Source organism: Mus musculus, chromosome 2 (genome assembly GCF_000001635.26).
Source record: "Mus musculus strain C57BL/6J chromosome 2, GRCm38.p6 C57BL/6J".
In the NCBI taxonomy this organism is placed as follows: domain Eukaryota; kingdom Metazoa; phylum Chordata; class Mammalia; order Rodentia; family Muridae; genus Mus; species Mus musculus.
In genome coordinates, this window is record NC_000068.7 from 60226029 (window position 1) to 60249522 (window position 23494).

At 37.0% G+C, this 23494-nt stretch overlaps 1 protein-coding gene across 1 annotated transcript in view; it reads left to right on the forward strand.

Moving 5' to 3' along the window:
- Marchf7 (membrane associated ring-CH-type finger 7) overlaps nt 1-22357 on the forward strand; it is a 38450-nt gene extending 16093 nt beyond the window's left edge. Inside the window, exons 2-10 of the mRNA NM_020575.2 lie at nt 2890-3054; nt 3656-3851; nt 6172-6339; nt 7871-8969; nt 10726-10898; nt 14915-15024; nt 17529-17642; nt 19184-19232; nt 21862-22357. Of these exons, the coding sequence (NP_065600.1) occupies nt 2902-3054; nt 3656-3851; nt 6172-6339; nt 7871-8969; nt 10726-10898; nt 14915-15024; nt 17529-17642; nt 19184-19232; nt 21862-21881 (2082 nt within the window). The 5' untranslated portion in view covers nt 2890-2901 and the 3' untranslated portion in view covers nt 21882-22357. The remainder of the gene's footprint in view (nt 1-2889; nt 3055-3655; nt 3852-6171; nt 6340-7870; nt 8970-10725; nt 10899-14914; nt 15025-17528; nt 17643-19183; nt 19233-21861) is intronic.
- The last annotated feature ends 1137 nt before the right edge of the window (nt 22358-23494 follow it).

The following is a 23494-nucleotide window of genomic DNA, read 5'->3' on the forward strand; positions in this document are numbered from 1 at the left end:
GGTAGCAGGAGCTTTACCCTCTCAGACGTCTTGCCAGCCCACAAAGCTTTTCGATTTATAAAGGCAGTGGCCTTATGTAAATGGTGTTGGTAATGAGAGACAATCTAATCTTCATTGACAGAATGGGAAAATTAGTATGTACACCTACCTATGCAGTGGCATGCAGTAGGAGAGATGTTAGCATGAGAGAATCTCACAAATGCTAAGCAAATGAAGCTGGAATCACACAAGAATTTATTCTACCTTCTGATGGAGACAGTGACTTGAGGCAGAGTGAATAAGAAAACAAACCAACATTATTAGAAGGTAGTTGGCACCTGTCTTCAGTGACCATCTTGCTCTTTATTGAGTCTTTTACGTGAATTCTTTTCAAGAGATAATCTCTTAATAGCAGACATTGCTGAGCATTGGTTTGAAAAATGGAGGTTTGTAGAATGTGGGTTATGTACTTCTAATTTTTACATAGATCTGCACAAACTGCAGGTCAATAAAGGTGAAAATGATCAAGGTTTCTATGCTGAGCACATAACTTTTACTTGGTATTTGGTTTATTGAGTGTTTCTGGAAAACAGCCTTTCAGGTGTGACTTTGTCCCACAGTTGGGATGGGAAGTTCTTGAAGGAGCTGTGATGTAGAGTTACAGTTAATCTGACGTTAAAAGCAAACGAGAACCGGGCAGTGGTGGCGCACGCTTTAGTCCCAGCACTTGGGCGCTTTAATCCCGGGAAGCAGAGGCAGAGGCAGAGGCAGAGGCAGACGGATTTCTGAGTTCGAGGCCAGCCTGGTCTACAGCGTGAGTTCCAGGACAGCCAGGGCTACACAGAGAAACCCTGTCTGGAAAAATAAAATAAAATAAAAGAGCAAACAAGAAATAAGAGTGTTGTCTCAGTGGTGGTTGCTGTCTTGGGTGTTCTTAGAGCCATTCAGAATTAATATGTGAAATGTGATATATTTATAGGTAAAGATCTGGTAGTTAATGATTGGCTATTCTATGTTATATACTTTGAAGAAAATTTAGAAACTTAATTACAAATCTATAAAAGTGGAAAGTATTCAGTTCCCCATTTTACATGAACTGAATTTAATTGGGGGTGTGTATGTGTGTGTGTGTATGTGCATGTGTGCGTGTGTGTGCGCGCGCGCGTGCGTGCGTGCGTGCGTGCGTATGTATGTGTGTGGTGTGTGTGACCAGAGGTTTCTTCCCAGCATTGCACTTTGCCTTACTGGTTACATCTGGAGCTTACAGATTCCCACCAACATATTCTAAGGTTTCTTTGTGTCTGCCTTCCTAAGGCTGGGATTATAGGTGTGTCCCCCAACCCCTTTCTTTTTTGTGAGTGCTGGAGACTGAACTTAGGTTTTCATGCTCGCACAAAAAGTACCTTACCAAGTGAGCCACTTCTTTAAGTCACCATGTAGCCGGTTCCATCTCTGGTTTATGTATTTTACAGATCATTTCACTTAAAATAATACTTTCCAGTAATTTAAAGCAAGTTTTCTTACAAAGTCCAGGTAATAGAGTGAATCTCACTGTTGTTTTGGAGATGAGTAATAAATAATTAGAATTCCTTAGTTCCCCCCCCCCCCCCAATATGATATTTGGTAAATACCAGCTATTGTGTTTATGTGTGTTATAATTTAGAGATCATGTCAGTGGTAAGTGAGAGGAAAACACTGTTATGGAGGCTTGCTTTCCCTGTATAGTTGAGGCTTGCCTCTCCTATCTCGGGCTCTGGAATGCTAGGATACAGGCATAGGCATGTGTCACACTCAGATTCATATTTATTTTGTTAGGATTTTCTATTTGTATGTTTTAAGTACTTACTATTTCCCATGTTGTTAGGGTCAGAGCCTGTGTGGGTCAGAGCCCGTGTACACTTGGAGGCCTGAAGAAGGGGGATGGATAGCTACCCTGGAGCTGAACTTTGAGCCATCTGATGTGGGTGCTGGGATCTGAGAGCCAGGAGGAGGATCACAAGGGTCTGCATTTCTGCCAGGACATTTACATATTCTAGGCAGTGATTTAGAGGTGTTTAAGTGATCCTGACTTAAAGAAATTCATTGTTGAAGAAGGGAAATAAAAATAACAGTCTAAAGTAGTGTAATATCTTACTTAATAAAACCATGTGAAAAGTGGAATTACACAGAAGGTGATTTAATCTGATTGTCAAAAGTTAGATAAGGAATGTATAGACTTCCCAGGTGTATCCAAAGGGGTGTGAGAGTATATTTATTAAAAGATGAGTATATTTATTAAAAGAAGGGTGGCATGAGAGTCAAGGACTACAAATGTATGTGAGGAAAGAAAAAGTTGAGGCATTGGAAGACAGATGTATGTGGACATTTTCCGTGTTGCTCAATGAGCAGTAGTCTTGGTTGGATGCTACTAAATCTTTAGCCTTTAAGGAGAAGAGGGGTAAGAGTTTCCTAGTCTAGTAGTGTTGCAAAAAGTTGACTATTTGATCCTTTTAATTTTAAATTTTAATTTTGTACATGCATGTACAGAGTGCAGAGGGCAGTTTTCTGGAGTCAGTTTTCTCCTCCCTCCTAGTTGAGACAAGTATTCATTCATCTTATTTCCCCAATAAATTGTGTACTCTGGGTTGGCTGATAGAACTTCTCAGTGACTTGGTGGTTCTTATCTCTGCTTCTCTGTAGGAGTTCTGAGAGTACCCTCCCTCCACAAATAGGTCTGCTTTCTGGAAAGATCTGCTCACAGACTTGCTGGGACAGTTCTTGAATAGCTACTTTTGCAGTAATGAGACCTAATTTGTGTCTTAAACTAAATGAACCCTTTCAGAATAAATTGTTGCTATACGTAGGGGGAAAGGAGAGAGGGGTACTTGCATGTCTTCTCAGATAAAATTAATACAAATTTGCATTTCACAGGAAACCTTAAGAATGGAGTCTAAACCTTCCAGGATTCCAAGAAGAATTTCTGTTCAACCCTCTGGCTCTTTAAGCACTAGGATGGTGTCTGGAAACAGAGGAACCAGTTTAAATGATTCATATCATTCTAGAGACTCCTCCTTTAGACTGGATTCTGAATATCAGGTAGTATTTTAACTTGTATATATATATATATATATATGGTCAAATTAAAAAAAACTGTGGGTATATTTATTAGATTTTTTTTTAAAGTAGCTGCACCTGAGACATCCTACAATCTTAAATAGTTAAATAGAAACAAAATAAATAGCTAACGATTTTCAGACTTTGGAGACTTCACAGTTGTGGATAAGAGATTATAGTCTTGTATAAAATAATTTCTAAAATTCAAAAGCTGCATTTAGAAACAAATATTAAAGTAAACTATTTTTACTTTAATACCGAAGTGGTAGGTATCCTCTCTCTTCCAGTCAGAATACAGAATACTCATCTGACTTTGTGTATGCACACGGCAGCGGGTAAAGTAAGAGTATAGCTGGTACTATCCTGCTGTAATGTTAGGTGACTAATCGGTCTGTCAAGATTCCTCTCAGTGATGGTGAGTACCTGGGTGCCGAGAGCCTGGGTTCATCCCCAGCACAGCTCTCTCACCTGCCATTTAGGAAGCTGCATCACCAACAGCCTTCAGCTTGATTGTTTGCTTGTTACTATTTTCTTGTAATTTCTAAGAATTAACAGCAGTTCCTTTGTTTAACTTTTTATGCAGTCTGCATCAGCATCAGCGTGTGCATCACCATGTCAGCCTGCCTGGTACAGTGAGTCTGAGATACCTCAGGGAGCGCGGGCACGAGCACAGACCCAGCAGCGGGATCATGACTCAAAGAGACCCAAGCTTTCCTGTACAAACTGTGCATCTACCTCAGCTGGGAGGAACGGTGGGAGTGGGTTAAATACAGTGTCAGGTAAGCTATGCACTTTCTGTTAAAGTCACTGTAGGAATATTCTGAACCAAAGCCTTTTCCCCCCCACCCCCACCCCCTAAGATTCTTAAATTTTTGAGTTAAATAGATTCTTTACAATAGTGGATTTGGAAATTCGGTAGTTTCTAAAATTTTACTTTAAACTGGTGGTAAAAATGAAATCAACTGGGGCTGGAGAGATGGCTCAGTGGTTAAGAGCACTGACTGTTGAGTTCAAATCCCAGCAACCACATGGTGGCTCACAACTATCTGCAATGAGATCTTTACTCCCTCTTCTGGTGCGTCTGAAGACAGTGACTGTGTACTTATGTATAATAATAAATCTTTTTTTAAAAATGAAATCAACTCTTCATTTTGCCATTTTGCTTTACATAAGTATGTTGATAGATTTTAATTAGGTAGAATAGTTGTTTTGGTTTTGGTGTGGTTTTCTTGGAGACAGGGTGTAACCCTGCCTGGTCCAGAACTTAGTGTGTGGATTAAAGACTGTGTCACTATTCTCAGCTCTAACGTTAGTATGTAGGAATCAAATTGGTGAAAGTCATGAGTGTTCTGTTGGGTATTTTGAAAGAAGTTTTTTAAAGTGTTCCTATGAAAGCCACATCTGATAAACATTAAGCATTTCCTCATCATGTGTTTTTGAACTGATAAACATAGTATATTATACTTTTCATAAGATGTGGAAACTCTTAATTAAAAGGAAGTTGGGAGCTAAGAGCTCTAGATAAGGAATGAGAAAGTCATGGTTCTCACATACTAAGTATACCGGAATGGCATGTTTGCTTCCTTACATTGTATACTTAGGGTTATATGTATGTGTGTTCAAATTCCTCCAGTAAAATGTTAGATAATTCCTAAAGTTGTAAAAGGAGACAGAACTTGTGATAACACACTTTTTACTTTCTTCCTGTCTGCCTTTTTGGTTTCTCAAGACAGGGTTTCTCTGTGTAGTCCTGCCTCTCCTAGAATTCTCTCTGTAGACCAGGTTAAAACGCTTGTACATTACCAAGTGAATTAGTATGAGTAATTCATCTCCATTTTAATAGATAGGACCTTTGAGGGGGAGACAGTATACCTCTGAGGATTGCTAAAAGTAGTGAGATGGGTAAGGGCAGACTGGCTTCAACTTTGTAGGCACAGTTTTGCAGAGACATTTTTGTTCTCTTACACTATGTGAAGGTGTAATTAACATTAAACTCACTGAGTGACTTTCCTCAGTGTAGAAGAGTTGTTAAAGCTAGGAAAGCCAAGCGAGGTGGAGTATGACTTAATCCCAGCACCCAGGCAGGACTGGGGTGGATCTCTTGAGTTTGAGACCAGCCTGGTGTACAAAGCAAGTTCCAGAACAGCCAGGGCTATGTTATACATAGAAACCCTGTCTTGAAACACTGCGGGGAAAGAAAGATTCTAAAACTAGAAAAGGAAGAAACAAAATTTCAAGGTAAATAGTGAGTAGACAGTATATTTGAGAATTAATTTTAGTTTACTTCTATGTAAAACCATATCTAATAAAATTGAGAGTATCATTGCAAAAATAGATTAATTCTTAAAGAATATATGAAATGTGACAGTGAAAATATTTCTGAAACTGATAAAACATATGCTTAGAATTTGCAAGTACTTAAACCCAATTTTTAGCATGGAGAAAAACTTGTTTTGTGATAAAATTTGTTTGTCCTGTAATTCAATTACCGTATCAAAAAAGCTTTGGCTTTGTTTTAATTTTTATTTATTTTGACGCACAGCCTTACTGTGTAGCCCTGGCTGGCTTAGACGTCACTATATTTATCAAGCTGGCCTAGAACTTCCAGAAGTCTGACTGCCTGGTTCTGCCTTTGCACTCCTAGTGCTGGGATTAAGGCCACCACGCCTGAGAAGGGCTCTGGTTGGTGTGGTTTATGGCATCTCTTCAACTGTACATGAAGTGTTCTTGGCAAGTTTGCATTTCTCATCTATATTATTTTAACATAATAGTACATTGTCAGTGGGTAGGCGGAATAGAGTGACTGAGACGTTTAGCTTGTGTATAGGATAGGTCTGCAGTGCTGGTGATGAATGCTTCACATACATAGACACACCACCATCTCTGAGATCCTGGGTTAGGTTTTAGCACCAAAAGGGAAGAGTGTTTGAGCAGGAAGATAATTTGGAGATGAATAGTTTGTTAGTAAATGATACTGTTTTGCTAAACTTGACTTGTGATTGTAGCTGTATAACTAGGGATAGCTACAATGATAGCTTGAATTTCTAAAGATGTGTGAGCCTTGAAAACCTCTCATAAAACTTCTTCCATTACTTTAAGATTCTTCTTGGAGGCATAGTCAAGTTCCCAGATCTTCATCAATGGTACTTGGTTCATTTGGAACAGACTTGATGAGAGAAAGGAGAGATTTGGACAGGAGAAGAGAGTCCTCCATCAGCAATCTTATGGATTATAATCACCGAAGTGGTGATTTCACAACTTCATCATGTATGTAGAAACTATATTGTTAAATATAGCTTATGTGTTATTACAAATGTTCCCTGTGTCATTATAAAACTACACTGGAGGGAATGAAATGAATTTTAGTTTCATACGGAGATATCAGAACTGTTTAGTTTTTTTTTTTTTTTTTTTTTTTTTTAGTATCTTTGTTTATTCTAAAAAATATAAACAGTCTAAAACATGTTCTTGACTATTTGGATTCTCTATGCTTTAAAAAATCTTAATATATGTTAATAAAGTATTATTTATAGCTAATTCTTCTATAGGATAGCGTGACTTGTCTATAACAGTTTTAATGAGTACTTTTAGCTGAATTATGAACTAACTCTATGTTGTGCTGTTTGTCACTATTTTATGTGTATGAGTGTATTTGCCTACTTGTGTGGCTATGCACTACTTGTGAGCCTAGTGCCCAGGGAGCAATACTGTGACAGATCCTATAGATTTGAGTTGCAGATGGCTGTGAGCCACCCTGTGGGTACAGGGAATAGAACCCACGTCCTCAAAAAAAAAAAAAAAAAAGCTAGTGCTCTTTCTAGCCCCTGACGTCATCATTTTAAGGATTACGTGGAACTGTATGATTTACTTGATTATAATTACATTTTGAAATGTACGGTTTTTCTCTCTTGCGTAAACTTAGCTTTTCAGAAGTGATCATATTTAAGTGAGTAACAGAAGAGTGCTGCTCAGAGTTAACAGTAACGTGGAGGAGTGGGGGTGGTGCTTCTTTTAATCACAGTCAGCAGATATAGGCTCAGCCTGTGGATAGTTTATTCTTTTGTGGTCCCAATAAGTTAATAGAGTAATAAATGTACCTCTTACACGGGGTAGATGGAAAGTGTTTTTTCATAAAAGACTAGTAGTGTTTGTGATCTCCACTCAGATTGAAACGGCCAGTTCAGGAGGTCTGTTTTTTATCTGGTTGACCTTGAGGCAAGGCCACCCTGAAAAGCAGAGGAACCTGGTGATCCTCCCTCTGCCACCCAAGTGCTGACAGGATCCCTCCTCCCTGTCTTGCTTTTGAAAATGCAGATTAGCAGAGGCCTGGATTGAGCACAGTTCCAGCCAGTGTTAAAGGACTAGACATTCTTACTTGTTAGCAAGGCATAGCATGAAATTATATGGGCCCTAAACATTTATGTAAAGTAATCTTCATATTTATTGCATAGAATAAGAAGAATCTTGAGAACTGTTTTCCTGGAATGCATATTTTTTTAACCATTACACTGTATTATTTGGCTTAAAGTTGTGTGTCAGTATCCGTTTCCCATTAATGCATTTCACTTGTGTCATCAGCTCTGTTTTTGAATTTGCAGTACTCTACTTTGAGTTTGTACTCTACTCAGGAGTACTTCAGAAGTAAATTTTTTCTTATAATAGTTAAACTGTTTGTTATAAGATAGATAGCATTTCATTTCAAACCCTAGTCTTTCAGTTTGGCAGGAGTCAATAAATGTGCATTCAATAATGCTTAAATTATTTCATAATTGGTTACCTTCCCTTCTTTCAAAAATAGATGTTCAAGAAAGAGTTCCTTCTTCATATTCACAGGGAGCAAGACCAAAAGAGAATGCAGTGAGCACTTTACAGTTGAATTCATCATCCACCAATCACCAATTGCCTTCTGACCATCAGACAGTACCAAGTTCTAGGGACTCCAGTAGAAGTTCTTTCAGATCACATTTTTCTCCAAGACAATCAGAATCTTTTCGCAACAGTTCACATCCTGCATTTTCATATTTTTCAAGTAGAAATGAAACTCCAACTATAAGCAATTCAGAAAGGGGTTCATCTCAGAGACCATATCGAGAATCTTCTGACAATGAAGGTAGGCGTACAACTAGGAGATTGCTGTCACGGATAGCTTCTAGCATGTCATCTACTTTTTTCTCACGAAGATCTAGTCAAGATTCCTTGAATACAAGATCTTTGAGTTCTGAAAATTATATTTCTCCGAGAACCCTGACTTCACAGTCTCGGAATAATGGAACCTCCTCGTCCTCTGACGTCAGTGAGGGCAGGGCAGCTGAAGCATCTCAGGGATTTAGATTTCTTAGGCGAAGATGGGGGTTGTCGTCGCTCAGCCAAAATCATAGCTCTGAACCAGAGGCAGAAAATTTTAACCAAGAATCAGAAGGTAGAAATTCAGGACCATGGTTGTCTTCTTCACTTAGAAATAGATGCACACCTTTGTTCTCGAGAAGGAGGCGAGAGGGAAGGGATGAGTCTTCAAGAATGTCTACGTCAGATGTACCACCTAGATCTCATATTTTCAGAAGAGATTCAAATGAAGTAGTTCATCTTGAAGCACAGGGTGACTCCCTTGGGGCTGCTGCCAACCGACCACAAGCATCTGGAGCGTCAAGCAGTGCTGCTGCAGGTGGCTCCACCCCAGAGTTGCCTCAGGGTGGAAGAAATCCAGGACTAACAGGGATTCTTCCTGGCTCCTTGTTCCGGTTTGCAGTCCCACCAGCACTCGGCAGTAATCTGGCTGACAATGTCATGATTACTGTAGATATTATTCCTTCTGGTTGGAATTCAACTGATGGGAAAAATGATAAAGCTAAAAGTGCACCTTCAAGAGACCCAGAAAAACTTCAGAAAATCAAAGAAAGGTAAATTTGAATATTAACAAACATTGTAAGCTAGATCAGATTAAAGATTTAAAATAGCTCTTGTTATCTAAATTTTCTTACAGACAAATGGTGATATAACCGTAAGGTAAGTTTTGGGGCATGAGTTTTACCAAGAAATGATGTGTGGGGCAGTGGTGGCACAAGCCTTTAATCCCAGCACTTGGGAGGCAGAAGCAGGCTGATTACTGAGTTCGAGGCCAGCCAGGGCTACACAGAGAAACCCTTGTCTCGGAAAAAAAAAAACAAAAAAACAAAAAAAAAAACCCCAAAAACCAAAAAGGTGGGGGGGGGGGGGAAGGAAGGATGAATCTGACATGTCTTAATTTATCTTGATACATACAAATGCAGATCAGTTTCTTTTTCCATAAATAGAGTTACTGCTAAATGGAATTGAGTTAGGAACAAGAACCAAATGGTAGCAAATTACCAATCTATATTAGCCTTCAATAAATTAATTGGCTTACCACTTATTTTTTTCTCAATTTTCCCTTTTAAAGATACACTTTAATATGGGTTATTTTCCTGATTTTAAACTTCCACAGTTTTATTTTAAAGAAACATTTACTCTCCCCTAGTACTCTTTAGCGTCACTACTTGTTCATGATAGCAGTTTCCGCTGATTGTAAGCGATCTGAAGATTGTAGCTTAGGTTTCTTACCTTCAAAGATGGCTTTATTGATCTTGACTGTTTACAGTGATGTACCGCTCTGCCTGGTTAGGTGGGTTTTGGTTTTATTTGGTTGGTTTTTGCTTTTTTTCTTTTTGAGATAGTCTCATTATTATGTAGCCCTAATTGGCCTGGAGCCAATAGAGATCTACCTGCTTCTGTCTCCCACATGTATTAAAGACACATACTACCACACCGCGTCCTAGATAATATAGTTTTAAAAGATCATTTATCTTGACAGAGTTTATAGTATGTGTTTTTATGTGTTTATTATATTTTAACCTCCTATATAAGGATTTTAAGACTACACTGATTGATAAACACAGAAAAATTGGATCTACTTAGTAAAATAGAGTTGAAACATGAAGGGAGACATGTTAAATACAAAACAGAATGTTTAGCTTTTCAGAGTCGTTTGTGCTCAATGTCGTGTTTCTGATTAAGCTAAGGCAGAAAGTCACCTTACATAAGTCCGTGTGTCCCTTTCTGTAAATGTCTTGCTAACTTGACTCACACTGTCCAGGCTGTATTCGTTCAATACTGTCCATTTATTGTATGCCTCTTTGATGTGCCATCAGTTAACTAACAAAATATGACTTTTAACAGAAAACTTTGCTTGTTAAAAGAGAATTCACATATAAATGGTACATGTTAGTCTGTTTATGAGGATAATAGAAAATGTGGGTTTTAACGATTAAGATGGTTCTGCAGTAACCTTGCAATTGTATTGCAGTTGACAAATGACATGTGTGTTACCCTTTACTGTTGGGTTTCCAGTAACCTAGAACACTTGAATAGTTAAAAATCTCAGTGATGTTGAAAAAGGTGGACTTAAGATACATTTCTGAAAACAAAAGGTGAGCCGTTTGAAGATGACCAGTGGTGCGGTGCAGCAGGCCTTAGTCGTGTCCACATTGTGTTCACAGTGGCAGGAACTCTCAGGTCACCCTCAGTGCTGCTTGCCGTACTCCTCAGTAGAAGTAGAAATGAAAGATTGAGATTCTGGATAATGAAATGGCTATTTAGGAGGAATTAAGATAGTTTTGAATTATGTGCCTTCTCTTTCAGCCTCCTTTTAGAGGACTCTGATGATGAAGAAGAAGGGGACTTATGTAGAATTTGTCAGATGGCAGCAGCGTCATCATCTAATTTATTGATAGAGCCGTGCAAATGCACAGGGAGCCTGCAGTACGTCCATCAAGAGTGTATGAAAAAGTGGTTACAAGCCAAAATTAATTCTGGTAAGATTCACCCTCTTAGAGAATTGTTTTCAGATTCTTTTTCTAAGATATATACATATTGTAGGTATTTCAACTAACAAATCTGTATACTATATATAATTATAATTTAACCAGTGTTTATGACATAGTCCATCTTAAACCACACTAAATGATAAATCAGACACAGTCACCATTTAGCAGCTGTGTATTTTGAGAAAGATTTATTGCCTGTGCCATTTGTCAGGTTGTCAAGGAATTCCTTTGTTATACCAGTTTTCATGGTATTGGTTGTTAAGGGAGCACCTTTCTTAGGCTACACCTTTTAATTTTAGACCTTGATAATAAGAATCTGGCTTTCAGAAGGAAAAGAACATTTTAGCAGAGAGAACAGCTACTAGGAAAGACTTAGGTGTATTTAAGGAACTGAGTGGTCATGGAATGGCTGGCATCTAATTAATAGTTGAATATCAGTTTGGTTGTTACAGTTGTGCTAAGAATAGCAGAGGCTAACTCATGCAAGACTTTTTAAAATAGGGGTTAGAGCTTAAGTTTTTATTTAGGTATAATAGGAAGTCACTGAAGGAGGCAAAATTGAAAGAAATTTTTTTTTTTTTAATTTTCCAAGTTAGTTACTTTGTGTAAACTCGGCTGTCCTGAAGCTCTTTGTAGACCAGGCTGACTTCAAACTCACAGAGATCAGGCTGCCTCTGTATCCCAAGTGCCTGGGACTGAAGGTGTGCACTACCACCTGGCTGAAATGATCTTATTTGATGGTTGCTCTGGAGAATAGGCTTCAGGGGAAGACCAGACCTGTAGCCCGGAAACTAAGCATAATCTAGTCTCAAAGCACTTGCTGGAGTAGGTGATTGATAATTTCTCATGGAAATGGGATGATATAGGTATGTTTTAGAGGTAAGTTTATTGAAATTTGCCAGGAAATTATAGACCTTTTACTGAAATAAGAAAGATAGAAATAAAATTAGATTGAGACAGGGTAACTCAGTTATATTTTGGATGTGTACTATATTTGAACTTCATTTTAAGTAACTACACAGAAACATCAGATAGGCTGTTAGCTAGACAAGTCTCATCATTTCAGAAGGAGCACTCAAAATTAGTTTCCAGTACCACAACATTACTATAAGTAATGCTGGAAGCTTTGGGGTTAAAGTTTTAGAGAAAGACAAGGTATCAAAGAAGTGGGCTAAGACAAATCCCTGGGGCATCCAAGATGATTTGATTTGAGGAACAGCCTCAGGTCAGACTGTTGGTAAGAAGGTGAGAAAATGTTCTTCTAAATAAGCCAAGATAATTATGTAGAAGTGGGTACTCAGCATTGATGAGAATTGAAGAACCGTAAGATGCTAACCCACGTAATGGGCTAAGGATGTGATGTAAGCAAGGACACAGTGCTTGCTGCGCAAACTTGAGGTCAGATTCCTCGCACCCTAACATTGCCCCAGTCGGAGCACTGGAGTTCAGCTAGTCTAGCCAAATTGGAGAGTTTCTGATTCAGTTACAGACACAGCAGTCTCGAAAGTTAAGGGAGGCAGTGATAGAGGAGGGTACCCAGTGGTAGCCTCTGGCTTCCATGTGCACACACATGAACATACGTGTAATATGTATACACAAATTTTTCTAAGTGAAAAGATAAGATTGATGATATGTATGTTAAAGGGAGACACTACCTCATAAGCTCTTTTCCCAACAAGCTAAGATACAAGGTAGCAAATTAGGATACTATATGGGGTCATGTTGAGGTAGGGAAACATTGGAGCGTGTGTTTAAGAGGGTGTTGGGTTGGAGCAGGGAAAATCTGTGAATAGAATCAAAAGAAGGCATCTGGAGCACAGGGTGGATGGAGGAGAGCTGTTTCATGTCCAGGAAGCTCGTGTACATACGCATGTTGATCTGTTTATTGCTTTCGGGGGGTGACCTGCTGTATAAATGTTTCCATTTTCTTAGAGAAGGAGGTCTTTAATTGAGGGATAGGTTAGCAGATCTTTAGATGCTGGGAAATAACATTCTGGGGTGTAGATTAAGATTTTTTAGGTAACATTAATGTCCATATAATTTTAGAGAGAGGGAAACGATTTAATGGCAGAGTACCTCCTGTCATTTGTAAGATCCTGCATTTTAATACTCAGCCCTGCCAAAAATATTGAAATGAAAGACATGCATTTTTAAAGAGTGGTTTACTGATTCCTTGACACAGACATAGATTGAAATACTTGGCTCCTTTGCTAATGAATATGATTAAAGGTAAGTGCAAGATAAATAACCAGGAAGGGAGAAAGGATATCAATGTGATGTGTTATGGTGTTAAAATATGCTGGAGAATAGGAAGCTTTCAGTCCCATTGTGTTCTTCTGGAAGCATTATGGTGACTAAACAGTCTATAACAATTGGATGAAAATATCATGATTTCACATACAGCTCCGGCAAATGGGCAGCATAGTTTCTCAGCTTGTTTCTTTTTCTTTTTGTGAGGTGCAAAGGAAACTCCCAGTTCCCAAACTCCAAAAGGCAGAGATGAGCTCAACCTGGACTATTAAGTATTGCTGCCTATTAGACAGAAGCCAGCATTCCTAAGGGACTTGTGAAACCAGTTCCTACCTGCCAGAAGTAGTCACTTCCTTTAAGTCTGGCAGAAGGGACACATAGCTCTCTGGTGACATATACCTATGGTTGCCTATCAAAGCTTTTGCTGGTCCCCAGGCTCCTTTGGTATCACAAGTGCCTGTTGTGTGACCTCCTTCCCCCTAGCGTGCTGGTTTCTTACTTACCCACAGGTCCTGCCTCCATTCCCCTGTTCCTCTCACTGAGTTCTGTTTCCCCTCTGCTACTCTCCACTCTTGCAGATAACTCTGTAGGAGCTTTCTCTGACTTGGATTCCTCCAGAGAGGACTCTGGTTGTTTTCTCTCATTCACAATAAAAACTTCATACACTTTTTTTTTAAAGGCTACTTTTTAAGAAAAAGGTTTGATGCTTACTCTTTTTCTCAATCTTCAAAGTCTCTGGTTGTAGATTTGTGCAAGTTCATTTAAGATTATGAGTGGAGTTGAATTTAAACCTCTCTCGTCACTACTAATAAAACTTAACTTTAGGACAGATTTCAATTGGTAGCTGTATCTAATAATCCCCAAATAGTATAATATAAAGGCCTACTAAAGTCTAACTATGAGGACCTACTACTGTGGAGCTACTGCCTGTGATAAGCAAGTGTTGAATGTAACAAGTATCCCCCCACCGCCTCCAAAATTGTCAGTGTTAGCCACATTGACCTTTTTACAGTGTGTAATTTAGTGGTTACTTGAAAACTATTTCATCACCCAATGCAGAAAGTTTGTAGCCAGTAAACTGTTAATTCTCTCCCCATCTCCCTCTTCTCAATACCTAATATTTTGATAGCCTTGGTCTTTTGGCCTTTTTACATTTGCATATCTTAGTAGCTACATATAAATGCAATAGTAAAATATTTGTTATCTCTTTACCAGCATATCTTGGGTTGAGCCATGTTGTAAAATGTATGAGGACTTAATTCTACTAAATGTTGAAATCAGCTACTTTTATCTGAACAGAGGTGGATGCCCTTTTCCTCTTTTAGTCAGCAGGGCAGGCACTTTGCTTAGATCACAAACATGGCCGATATGTATGCTCTGATACCAGAAGTACTAATCTGTGTATGTCACTAGTGTTTGAAGTGCTAGGTCATTAAACAAAGCTTTCATTCCATGGCAGCATCCTTCAGGAGGAAGTAAGGAGGTCCAGATGATGTCACATTCCTTTGCCTCATTGTCAGCTTCCCATAATTACAGGATAGATGAATATGTGGGATTTTTAAAAAGGTATCTTAATGATGGGTGGAGGTGTGAACATCATATAGAACCTATTTGTCATTGTACATGGTTAATTTTACATACATTTTATTTATTGCAATATTGTAATCTTGTCTTGTATGCTGTTCTACCTCCAGTATTTTCACCTTGAGCTTAGGACAGAAAAGCTTTACTGTTTGCAATTTGATTTTTGTCAGGCTCTTCATTAGAGGCTGTGACTACCTGTGAACTCTGTAAAGAGAAGTTGCAACTTAACCTGGAGGATTTTGATATTCATGAACTACATAGAGCTCATGCAAATGAACAAGTTAGTATATTTTGCCTAATTTGGTAAGTGTCTGTTGTGTGCTTAAAGGACAGCTCTTGAAGAAAAGATTAAGTCATGGTCAGAAAACCTAAATTAATAATATGCTTATAATTTGAAAGATGAGAAGTTTATCATTTCATTAGAAAATTCCCTTTAAATAAAAGATTAAATTAAGATAAACTGTCAGGCTTCATAAATAAACCTAAAAATTAATAAAAGTTTAGGAAATTGGGCTCAAAATAGGTATTGCCAACCTTATCTCTCCAGTATTGATTAAATGATCTGGTTGGAAGAAACAACCTAGTCTTTTTTTTCCTTGTTAAAGGAATTCTGAGAGAAGCATACATGTTCAAGGGGAGTCTGAAGATGATTTCAGCCCAACAAAAATGAATCCACCGCTCACCTGTTGCTTGCTTGCTTGCTTCTCTCAGTCCCTGACATCTGCCTGCCAGTGCTGTTTGGTGGGTGGGTGGGTGGTTGATTCGTTAGGTGAGCTTTCAAGACAAGGTTTTTCTGTGTGGCCCTTGCTGTCCTAGAACTCTGTAGACCAGGCTGGCCCCTGAACTCAAAAAGAGATCTGCCTGCCTCTGCCTCCCAAGCACTGGGATTAAAGGCGTGCACCATTATTGCCTGTCTGTTGTATTTTATAGATTTGCCAGCTTGGGATAATTCATGTTGATGAAATCATACAATAGAAGGTATTTTTGTGAACAGTCTTTTGAAGACCTGAGTTCTATTCCTAGCATTGGTGTTGGATAGCTCACAGCTCTGGTATCTGAGGACACTTACACTCATGTGTGTATATATCCACTTATAGATACACATGAAATACATCTTCTAAAAACATAATGTGAGGTAAACAGATACTGTTTGAAAGTCTGATAAAAATCCTTGGACTTAACTGCATTCAAATATAAATTCTATGTGTAATTTAGTATACACTAATACCTGAAAGTAACTGCTTAGGTCCAGGTTTGAGAATCAATGCTCAGAACAATGAAACTTGAGTTGCTATAAGTATTACAGACTGCCATTTGTAATGTTTCATCCCCTAATGAGCTAGTTGTACAAAAGAAACCCGGTACAGTGGTGTCCTAGTTACTAAGGCATCTGTGTAGGCAGCTGAACATTGCTATTTTAAAGACTAGGGAGAGTAAGAAAGGTGGAACGAGACAGAAATGTATTGTTGTCTTGGACCAAGTCAGAAAGCTCTTTTCTGTGGCCACCTCTTGTCACACATTTTTTCATTTAAGGGATTTATTTTTATTTAATCATTTTAATGACCTGCATTCTTACATAAAGGAGAAGTATTAGACAACTAGGTATAGTCATTGTAAATGATAGTTTGGCTTTATCTTAATTTTACATGAATCATGGATTCTAGTGGCTAGAGTTAGTCCTAATTTTAAGTGACTAATATAACTTTATTCCTTTTTTTATTTTATCTTTTGCAAGTTGATAACCATCAAAAATTTTTGTGGTTGAACTGTTTTGTTTTGAGACAGGGTCTCATAGCATAACACTGAGTGACTTGGAACTTGCTATGTAAGCCAGGCTAGCCTTCAACTCAGATCCACCTGTCTCTGCCTCCACCCTCACTCCCCCTCCCCAAGTGCTGGGATTAAAGGTCTTTGCCACTGCCTGGTTTAAACCATGTAAATTTAAAAAATAAAAACTAAAATAAATCTTTCCCAGATACATGATTTCCTTTTCAGTTAGAGTAATTTCAAAATGAATAAACATTTAAAATTCTTAATGATAGAATTTGATGAACAGTTTCTAGAATTAATATTAGTGTACAGTTCTAAATTTCAGATGTGTCTGTTTTCCAGATCAGGTACAATTGGCCTCTTCACTGTGAAAATTAAAGGAGCAGATTAGATTTCTTAAACCTCTGTCCTAATTTATGTTCAGAGCTGTGTTTATATTGGTGAAGTGCTAGCCTAAGTATTCCTTGGATCTTAAGTTCATTCCCCAGGGCCACCAATACAGGCAAGAAGACAAAAGATGAGGAGGAGGAGGATACTCAACAGGTTTGAAACTATTTAGAAGTCTTCTATTCCCAACATGACCCCCCCCCCCCCAAAAAAAAAGAAGATGCTAATATCAGTGTGTGTTTGCATGTGTTGTTACCTTTAAACTAATTGGGTTACAAAAAACAGTATATCTAAATTATAGTGAGCATTACAGAATTAGGTTAAAATGAAACAAAAGTAAACTGAAACAATTATTAGTCATTTGTAAAAGAATCTCTTAGGAGCTTTATATAGAAAACTAAAATACATTATCACACCAAATGATTTAAAAGGTAAATTTAAATGATTAAATGGAGATAGACTGAAAAATACAACCTGTGTAGGGCAGCCTGATGTTTTAATAGATGACTATATACCTTTCTAGGAGCTGTGTCTGAATACTTTTTTTTTAAGTTTATCATAAACATTGACTATCAGTCACAACCCTAATTTCATTCTCTGTTTCTTCTCTTTGCTTCCCCATTTAAGGCTGAGTATGAGTTTATCAGCTCTGGTCTCTACCTAGTTGTCTTACTGCACTTGTGTGAACAAAGCTTTTCTGATATGATGGGAAATACAATTGAACCAAGCACTCGTGTCCGAGTAAGTAGCATTGGCATTGGGGAAAGATGGGGGGGTACGATACAGTTGTTTTATGTGTTCATATTGTATTCCTTACTGAGGCCTTACTTTCAAATGTTTAATAGTAAGTCTATATTTAAGGGAAAGTGCTGTCTTCTACGACAAATACCCTAATTTTGTCATAGGCTGTTTAGAGAAAGAAGTGATTTTTCAACTCTTGAAAATGAAATATTTCAAGGAGAAACAGGGTTAGAATTAAAAATACCAAGAAAATTTTGTTATTTTTAATTTATAGAAAGAAAGTCTTTAGTATTACATCTTAGAAACATGAAATTGTGTTCCAGAGGTCAAAATATGGAAGATTAAATGTTTGATGGTTATTATCCTGTAAAGGGCTACCCCCCTAAACTAATAATATTACCAACTAAAAGGAACTAGTTGCTGTAAATAATGTTTAATATTAATTGTACCTTTAAGTTAGCTTTCTCTTAGGTATTTGTAATCAAGCTCAGAGAATCAAAAGAAACTTTTTTACACTCTGTTGTTTTGACCATTTTGTCTATCGCTGTCTTTTTGCAACATTTTGAACACTTTATATCTTGAAATGTGTTCATAATATGGTAAAATGTGTGAGATTTAACTGTTTTTATAATTCTTAAGTATATAAAGCTTTTAGAGTTCATGTTAATATGAAATGTTTTCATTTTCATATGATAAAAAGTATATGCGAAATACATGCTGCTATTCTAAATAATGCTACTAGAAATTAGAGTATTGCTACACCTGTTCTAATTTTTGCATTTAACAGGATTTGAAATAACTTCAGACAGCACATTTTCAGTTTATTACCATATATGAAAGTAAATTGAGAATACAGGTTAGGTTTTTCTTGTACTTCATCATTACATGGGCGTTTACGTGACCTCACTGATGATTATGTGCACCTCATGTGCTATAGTTATGAATGCTCTTCAATTTTCTGTTAATTTCTAAGTACTTCAGAAGTCATTCTGCTATCTGGAGTTAATACCATTAAAAGATGTCTAAAATGGTGTATTAGCTCTTGCGAATAAGAAACCATATGAATCATATACATAAGATCTATTGAATTTACCCTTTAAAAAACCCTAATTCTAGAGCTGTGGTAGAAGTCACTCTCAGCATTGTTGTGCAGGCCCTGAGCTGCACGGCTCTCTCGCTATCAGGGTTAGGCAGGCAAACATCAGTCCATTGGACCCAGAAAACACAGTTTGCTTTCTCCCCCATACCTCTTGATTTCATATTTTTTTGAAAGTGTTAGGAAGACAGCATTATTAGATACAACTATTTGATTATGTTTTTCTCCCAATTTTGTGATACTGGTTTCCCCATGATTAATAATGATTGTATAGAGCATAATATAATATACCCTTAATGTTTTAATTTTTGTTGTTGGGGAAGACCCTTATTTAAAGGATTAAAATGTTTTGACTTCTTAAGTAGAAATAAATCTCCTATACTGATTCTCTTTAGATCCATTTGCAACATTTAAACTACTGTATTTCTTTCTGCATTGTTTCTAGTTTATTAACCTTGCAAGAACTCTTCAGGCACATATGGAAGATCTCGAAAGTAGGTGGAATTTTCCCTCCCCAGACTTGTTGAATGTACTTTTGCAAATTAAACCCACAGCAAAAAAATCTTTTTAAGTGTACTCTTTTCTACCAAATTGAGCTTTGGCTTTAGGTTTAATACTACTTGAATTAATTGATTTGGGTGATAAAGGTTGAACATGAGAATTAAGTTAAAAATTTTTTTTATTATGTTTAAGGTGTGGAAGGAAGTAATTTTAACCTAATATTTTAAAGCACTGATTTTTATTATTTGTGATTAAAAGGAAAACAAACTTAATTACTAAACATATCTTGTTAAGGCTTTGTATTTTTAATATATGAAAAATTTTTACTTTATTCAGTTTCAGATCATGAAAGATTTTCTGTAGTCTTAAGTTTGGTACCAGGAAAATAAGGAAGAAAGGTCAGAGCCCCTAAGAGTAGGGTTTTGTTTGTTCTTCTTTTACTCACAGAGTTCTTTGTGCGCCTTTAACACATAGGCAGCTGGGATTTCCTAGGGGTCACATTGTCGAGCTCTTTAAGTGAAGACCCATAAGGCCACGTCACAGGCATTTCTGCAGCATTGTCTGTAGTGCACTGCAGTGCATCTGTGTGCTTCATGCCAGACAGGGACAACATTGGCTTCGGAACAATTTCTGGGAAAGATTAAGCCCATCTGATCATAGGAGCAGCAAGTTTCCATTGATATATCTTATAGAGTGTTCTGAGTGCGTAGTTTCATGCTGATTATGCGCCTACTGTGTGCAGAGTACTGTGTAAGAGAACCTTTAGAAGAAGGCTGGCGTCCTGTGAGGATGATAAAAGAAGGTTGAGTACTCACTGAGCCCTTCACTTCCTTAAGTATTTTAAGACCTGGCCTTGGGCCTTTTAGAAATCCTGTTACACCTGTACTGATTTTAGGTTTTAACAGGATTTGAAATAAATTCAGACAGCACAGGTTTTTTTTTGGGGGGGGGGGTGGTTGTTTGGTTGTTTGGTTTGGTTTGGTTTGGTTGGTTGGATTTTTTTTTTTTTTTATCATCTGTGAAAATTAAAGAAGCCAGAAGCCAGTTGGAATTACTATCACTGTGTTTTTCATTTTTGCTTTTTCTTTTACTTTATAACCTTCATAAAAATACTTCTTTGGAGCCTGGCATCATGGCACACACCTTTAATCCTAGCACTTGGGAGGCCAGCCTGGTATACAAAGCAAGTTCCAGGACAGGCAGGGCTATACAGAAAAATACTGTCTGGAAAAAACCAAACCAACCAAACAAAACCCAAAACACCTCATTGGCTAATACAAAAGTTTATCTTTTGTTTCTAAAAATTATAATTTCTGTTTTGGTAGATGTGGTGGTGGTCATTTGTTTCATCATCTTTTCCCTGAGATTTCTCACTTAAGAATATTCTCATTTAAAATAGAATTTCCTAAACATAGTATGGTCTTTTCCCTATATGTGAGAGAAGAGAAATATAGAGGTGAAATTATACAAATTCAGCTAACAGTAAATGGTAGCATGCTTCATGCATCTCAAATTAGTAGAGTATTGCTCTGTTCTGAAAACTAGCTGAAGTGTATTGTCCACCTAAAAAACATGACATTCCCTTCAGTGTGATCCTGTGATGTAGAATTTAACAAAAGGGTTTATGTCAGTTATAATGTTAACATTTTTTTCCTGCTCTTTGTCTGGGTTGATCCTGTATCCTAGAGTAAAGAAGCCAGTTGGAATTACTATTCACTGGGGGCGTTTTTGGTTTTTTTACTTCATAACCTTCATAAGGTTTGCATTAAGTTTATCTGCCCTTGATAATAGTAAAAGTATTAGTTAGATGTTTATTTGAAAGAGCGTAGATTTCCCCTAACATATAAAACAGATGATATAACAACCAATAGTTTCTCGTTACCTTGTCTGTCCCAAACATTCCAGGATGCTTTATCCTTATCTGTGTCACTAATGGCCGTTGAATAACTTGAGGTCAGAAGTGTTATAAGAATGATGTTTCTGAGTTGGCGACATGGGGGTGATCTCACCAGCGGGGTTTTTGTTGTTGGCGTTGCTTTGTTTTTTTCTGGATCCGATTATTTTAAGTTAGGCTGTGTCTATATAAAGCTTAACTTATTCAGTAGAGCTTTTTCCGTGGCATTGTATAGACATAGCTTTGATGTAACTTGCAAGAACATCCATAACCTGTTATTCTATGTACATTTTTTTTCATTCTCATCGGATGCATCAAACATGCAGCGGTAATAAGCCAGATTCTACTCAGGTGTGTGAGAGCACTTGCCTTAAATTCGCTTTCCCTCTGGTGTATGTTTATATACATATCATTAGCTGTTATGAACACAAGCTGGTCTCAGAAAACATTTTTTTAAAAGATGCTCTTAAACCACATTTTTAAGCATTTTCATTATATGGAAACTATATAACATCCAAAAAGATGTGGGGGTGGGGACATTGTCCGTGGGCATCACCCACAATCAGACCACCCTAACACTATCATGATAACTTACCATTTTGACCAAACAGTATACTAAATTGGGATTTTTGTTTTATGAGTCATTGCTGTTCTGGCTTCATGTTTACAAATCATTATCATTCCCTTTGAAAGTCATTCTTTTGATCATCCTGTTTCTCTCTCAACAGCTTCAGAGGATGAATTCTGAAGAAGATGGAGACCATAAGAGAATGCTTGATATTGCCTAACTTCATTTAAGAAAAAAAAAAAAAGGATGATCTGTGAACATGTTTATTAAAACTGGCAATTAAGTATGGATAATTTCATGGGGTAATGCCTAGTAGATTAATTGACTATACATAAAATGAATATATATATATACATGTATAAATGTAAATATATATTCATTCTCAAGTATTGCTGAACTGAAATTCTTGAGCTGGACCCTTTAACACTGGCCAGCGAATCTCATGTTTATAATATGTAATCCAAGCATTTTTCCTTTTGGTGAGTGGGAAAGCATTACCCTTGTTTGAAATATCTAAACAGTGCTCATCAACTTTCTTCTTTGTTGCAATTACTGTAGTCATATTTATGGGAAAAAAATGTTTGTGTATTAGTCTCTTGCTAGTGAAAAAAAGTCAGATAAAATGTCCTTTTGAAATAAAATGCCAATGGCACCTAATTAGTTTTTCCTCTTTAAATGCCTTAAGTTACAGCCACATTTTGATAATCATTTACTTCCAGTGTTTAAAATTTTTTTAAAAGAATGGGAAGTTTGAAGAGCATTATTGTATTAGGTTTCCAAATTTAATTTGAATTCTAAATCCACTTAGCAATAAAACCTAATTTTTAAGGAAAAAAAGTATGTAAAAGATGTAGTAATGATGGATAACTTTTGTATTGATTTGCAAAAAATGCAGATTATATTTGATAGGCCATGGTATGTAGGTATTCCTTTCAGGAATATTACAGCTGTAAATTATATCAGAATTGCCAGTCAAATGATACTTGGTTAAAAATTACTGAAAATCTCAAGTTAACAGAATATTTTTTTAAAACCCACATTCAAAGTTTAAAACACTGGTTTTCAATGTGTTTTTAGTATTGTCACTTCTTTATAGAGAAATATAATATAAATAACCTATTTGGATCCTGGTCATTTTTAGGTGTTCCTTGATAATTCTGAGCATTTATTTGATGATTGTTAATATTTTTCACTACCTTTGCAAAACAGATAAATTACTTATTCAACATTAATGAGTTTGCACTATGGTCTTGAGCTGTGTAAACTTGCGTAATGATTTCCACTGTCAGCACCCTTAGGATATATATTACAATTTCGGGTGGTTTCAGATTAGTCCAATGTTGTGGCAACAACTCACTTTCAAAACCTAAATAGAAACCATGTACGTTGTCAAATGTGAATGGACAGTTTGCCTACATTTAGTTTGTTGGTGTTAATGTAAAACCTGGCTTGAAATAAAGTGATACTGATTGATTTATTTTAGTTTGAACTTTTTCCTTTTAAACTGGTCCTCAATGAGAAACTAGGAAAGAATTTAATTAAAATTTCAACTTTTATTTCATACAATGGTTCTATTTTCTCAAGTTTATTGTATGTCTGAGTGTTTTGTCTGCATATATGACTCTGAGCCATGCCCATGCTGTGTCTTCGGAGGCTAAAGAAGGCTTTGGATCTCAGGGAACTGTAGTAAGAGTTGTTTGGGAGCTGACATGTTAAAAGTAGTTTGTAATGGAGCCCAGATCATCTTGTAAGAGCAGCAGAGAATATTCTTAACCCTGAACCATGTGTTCAGC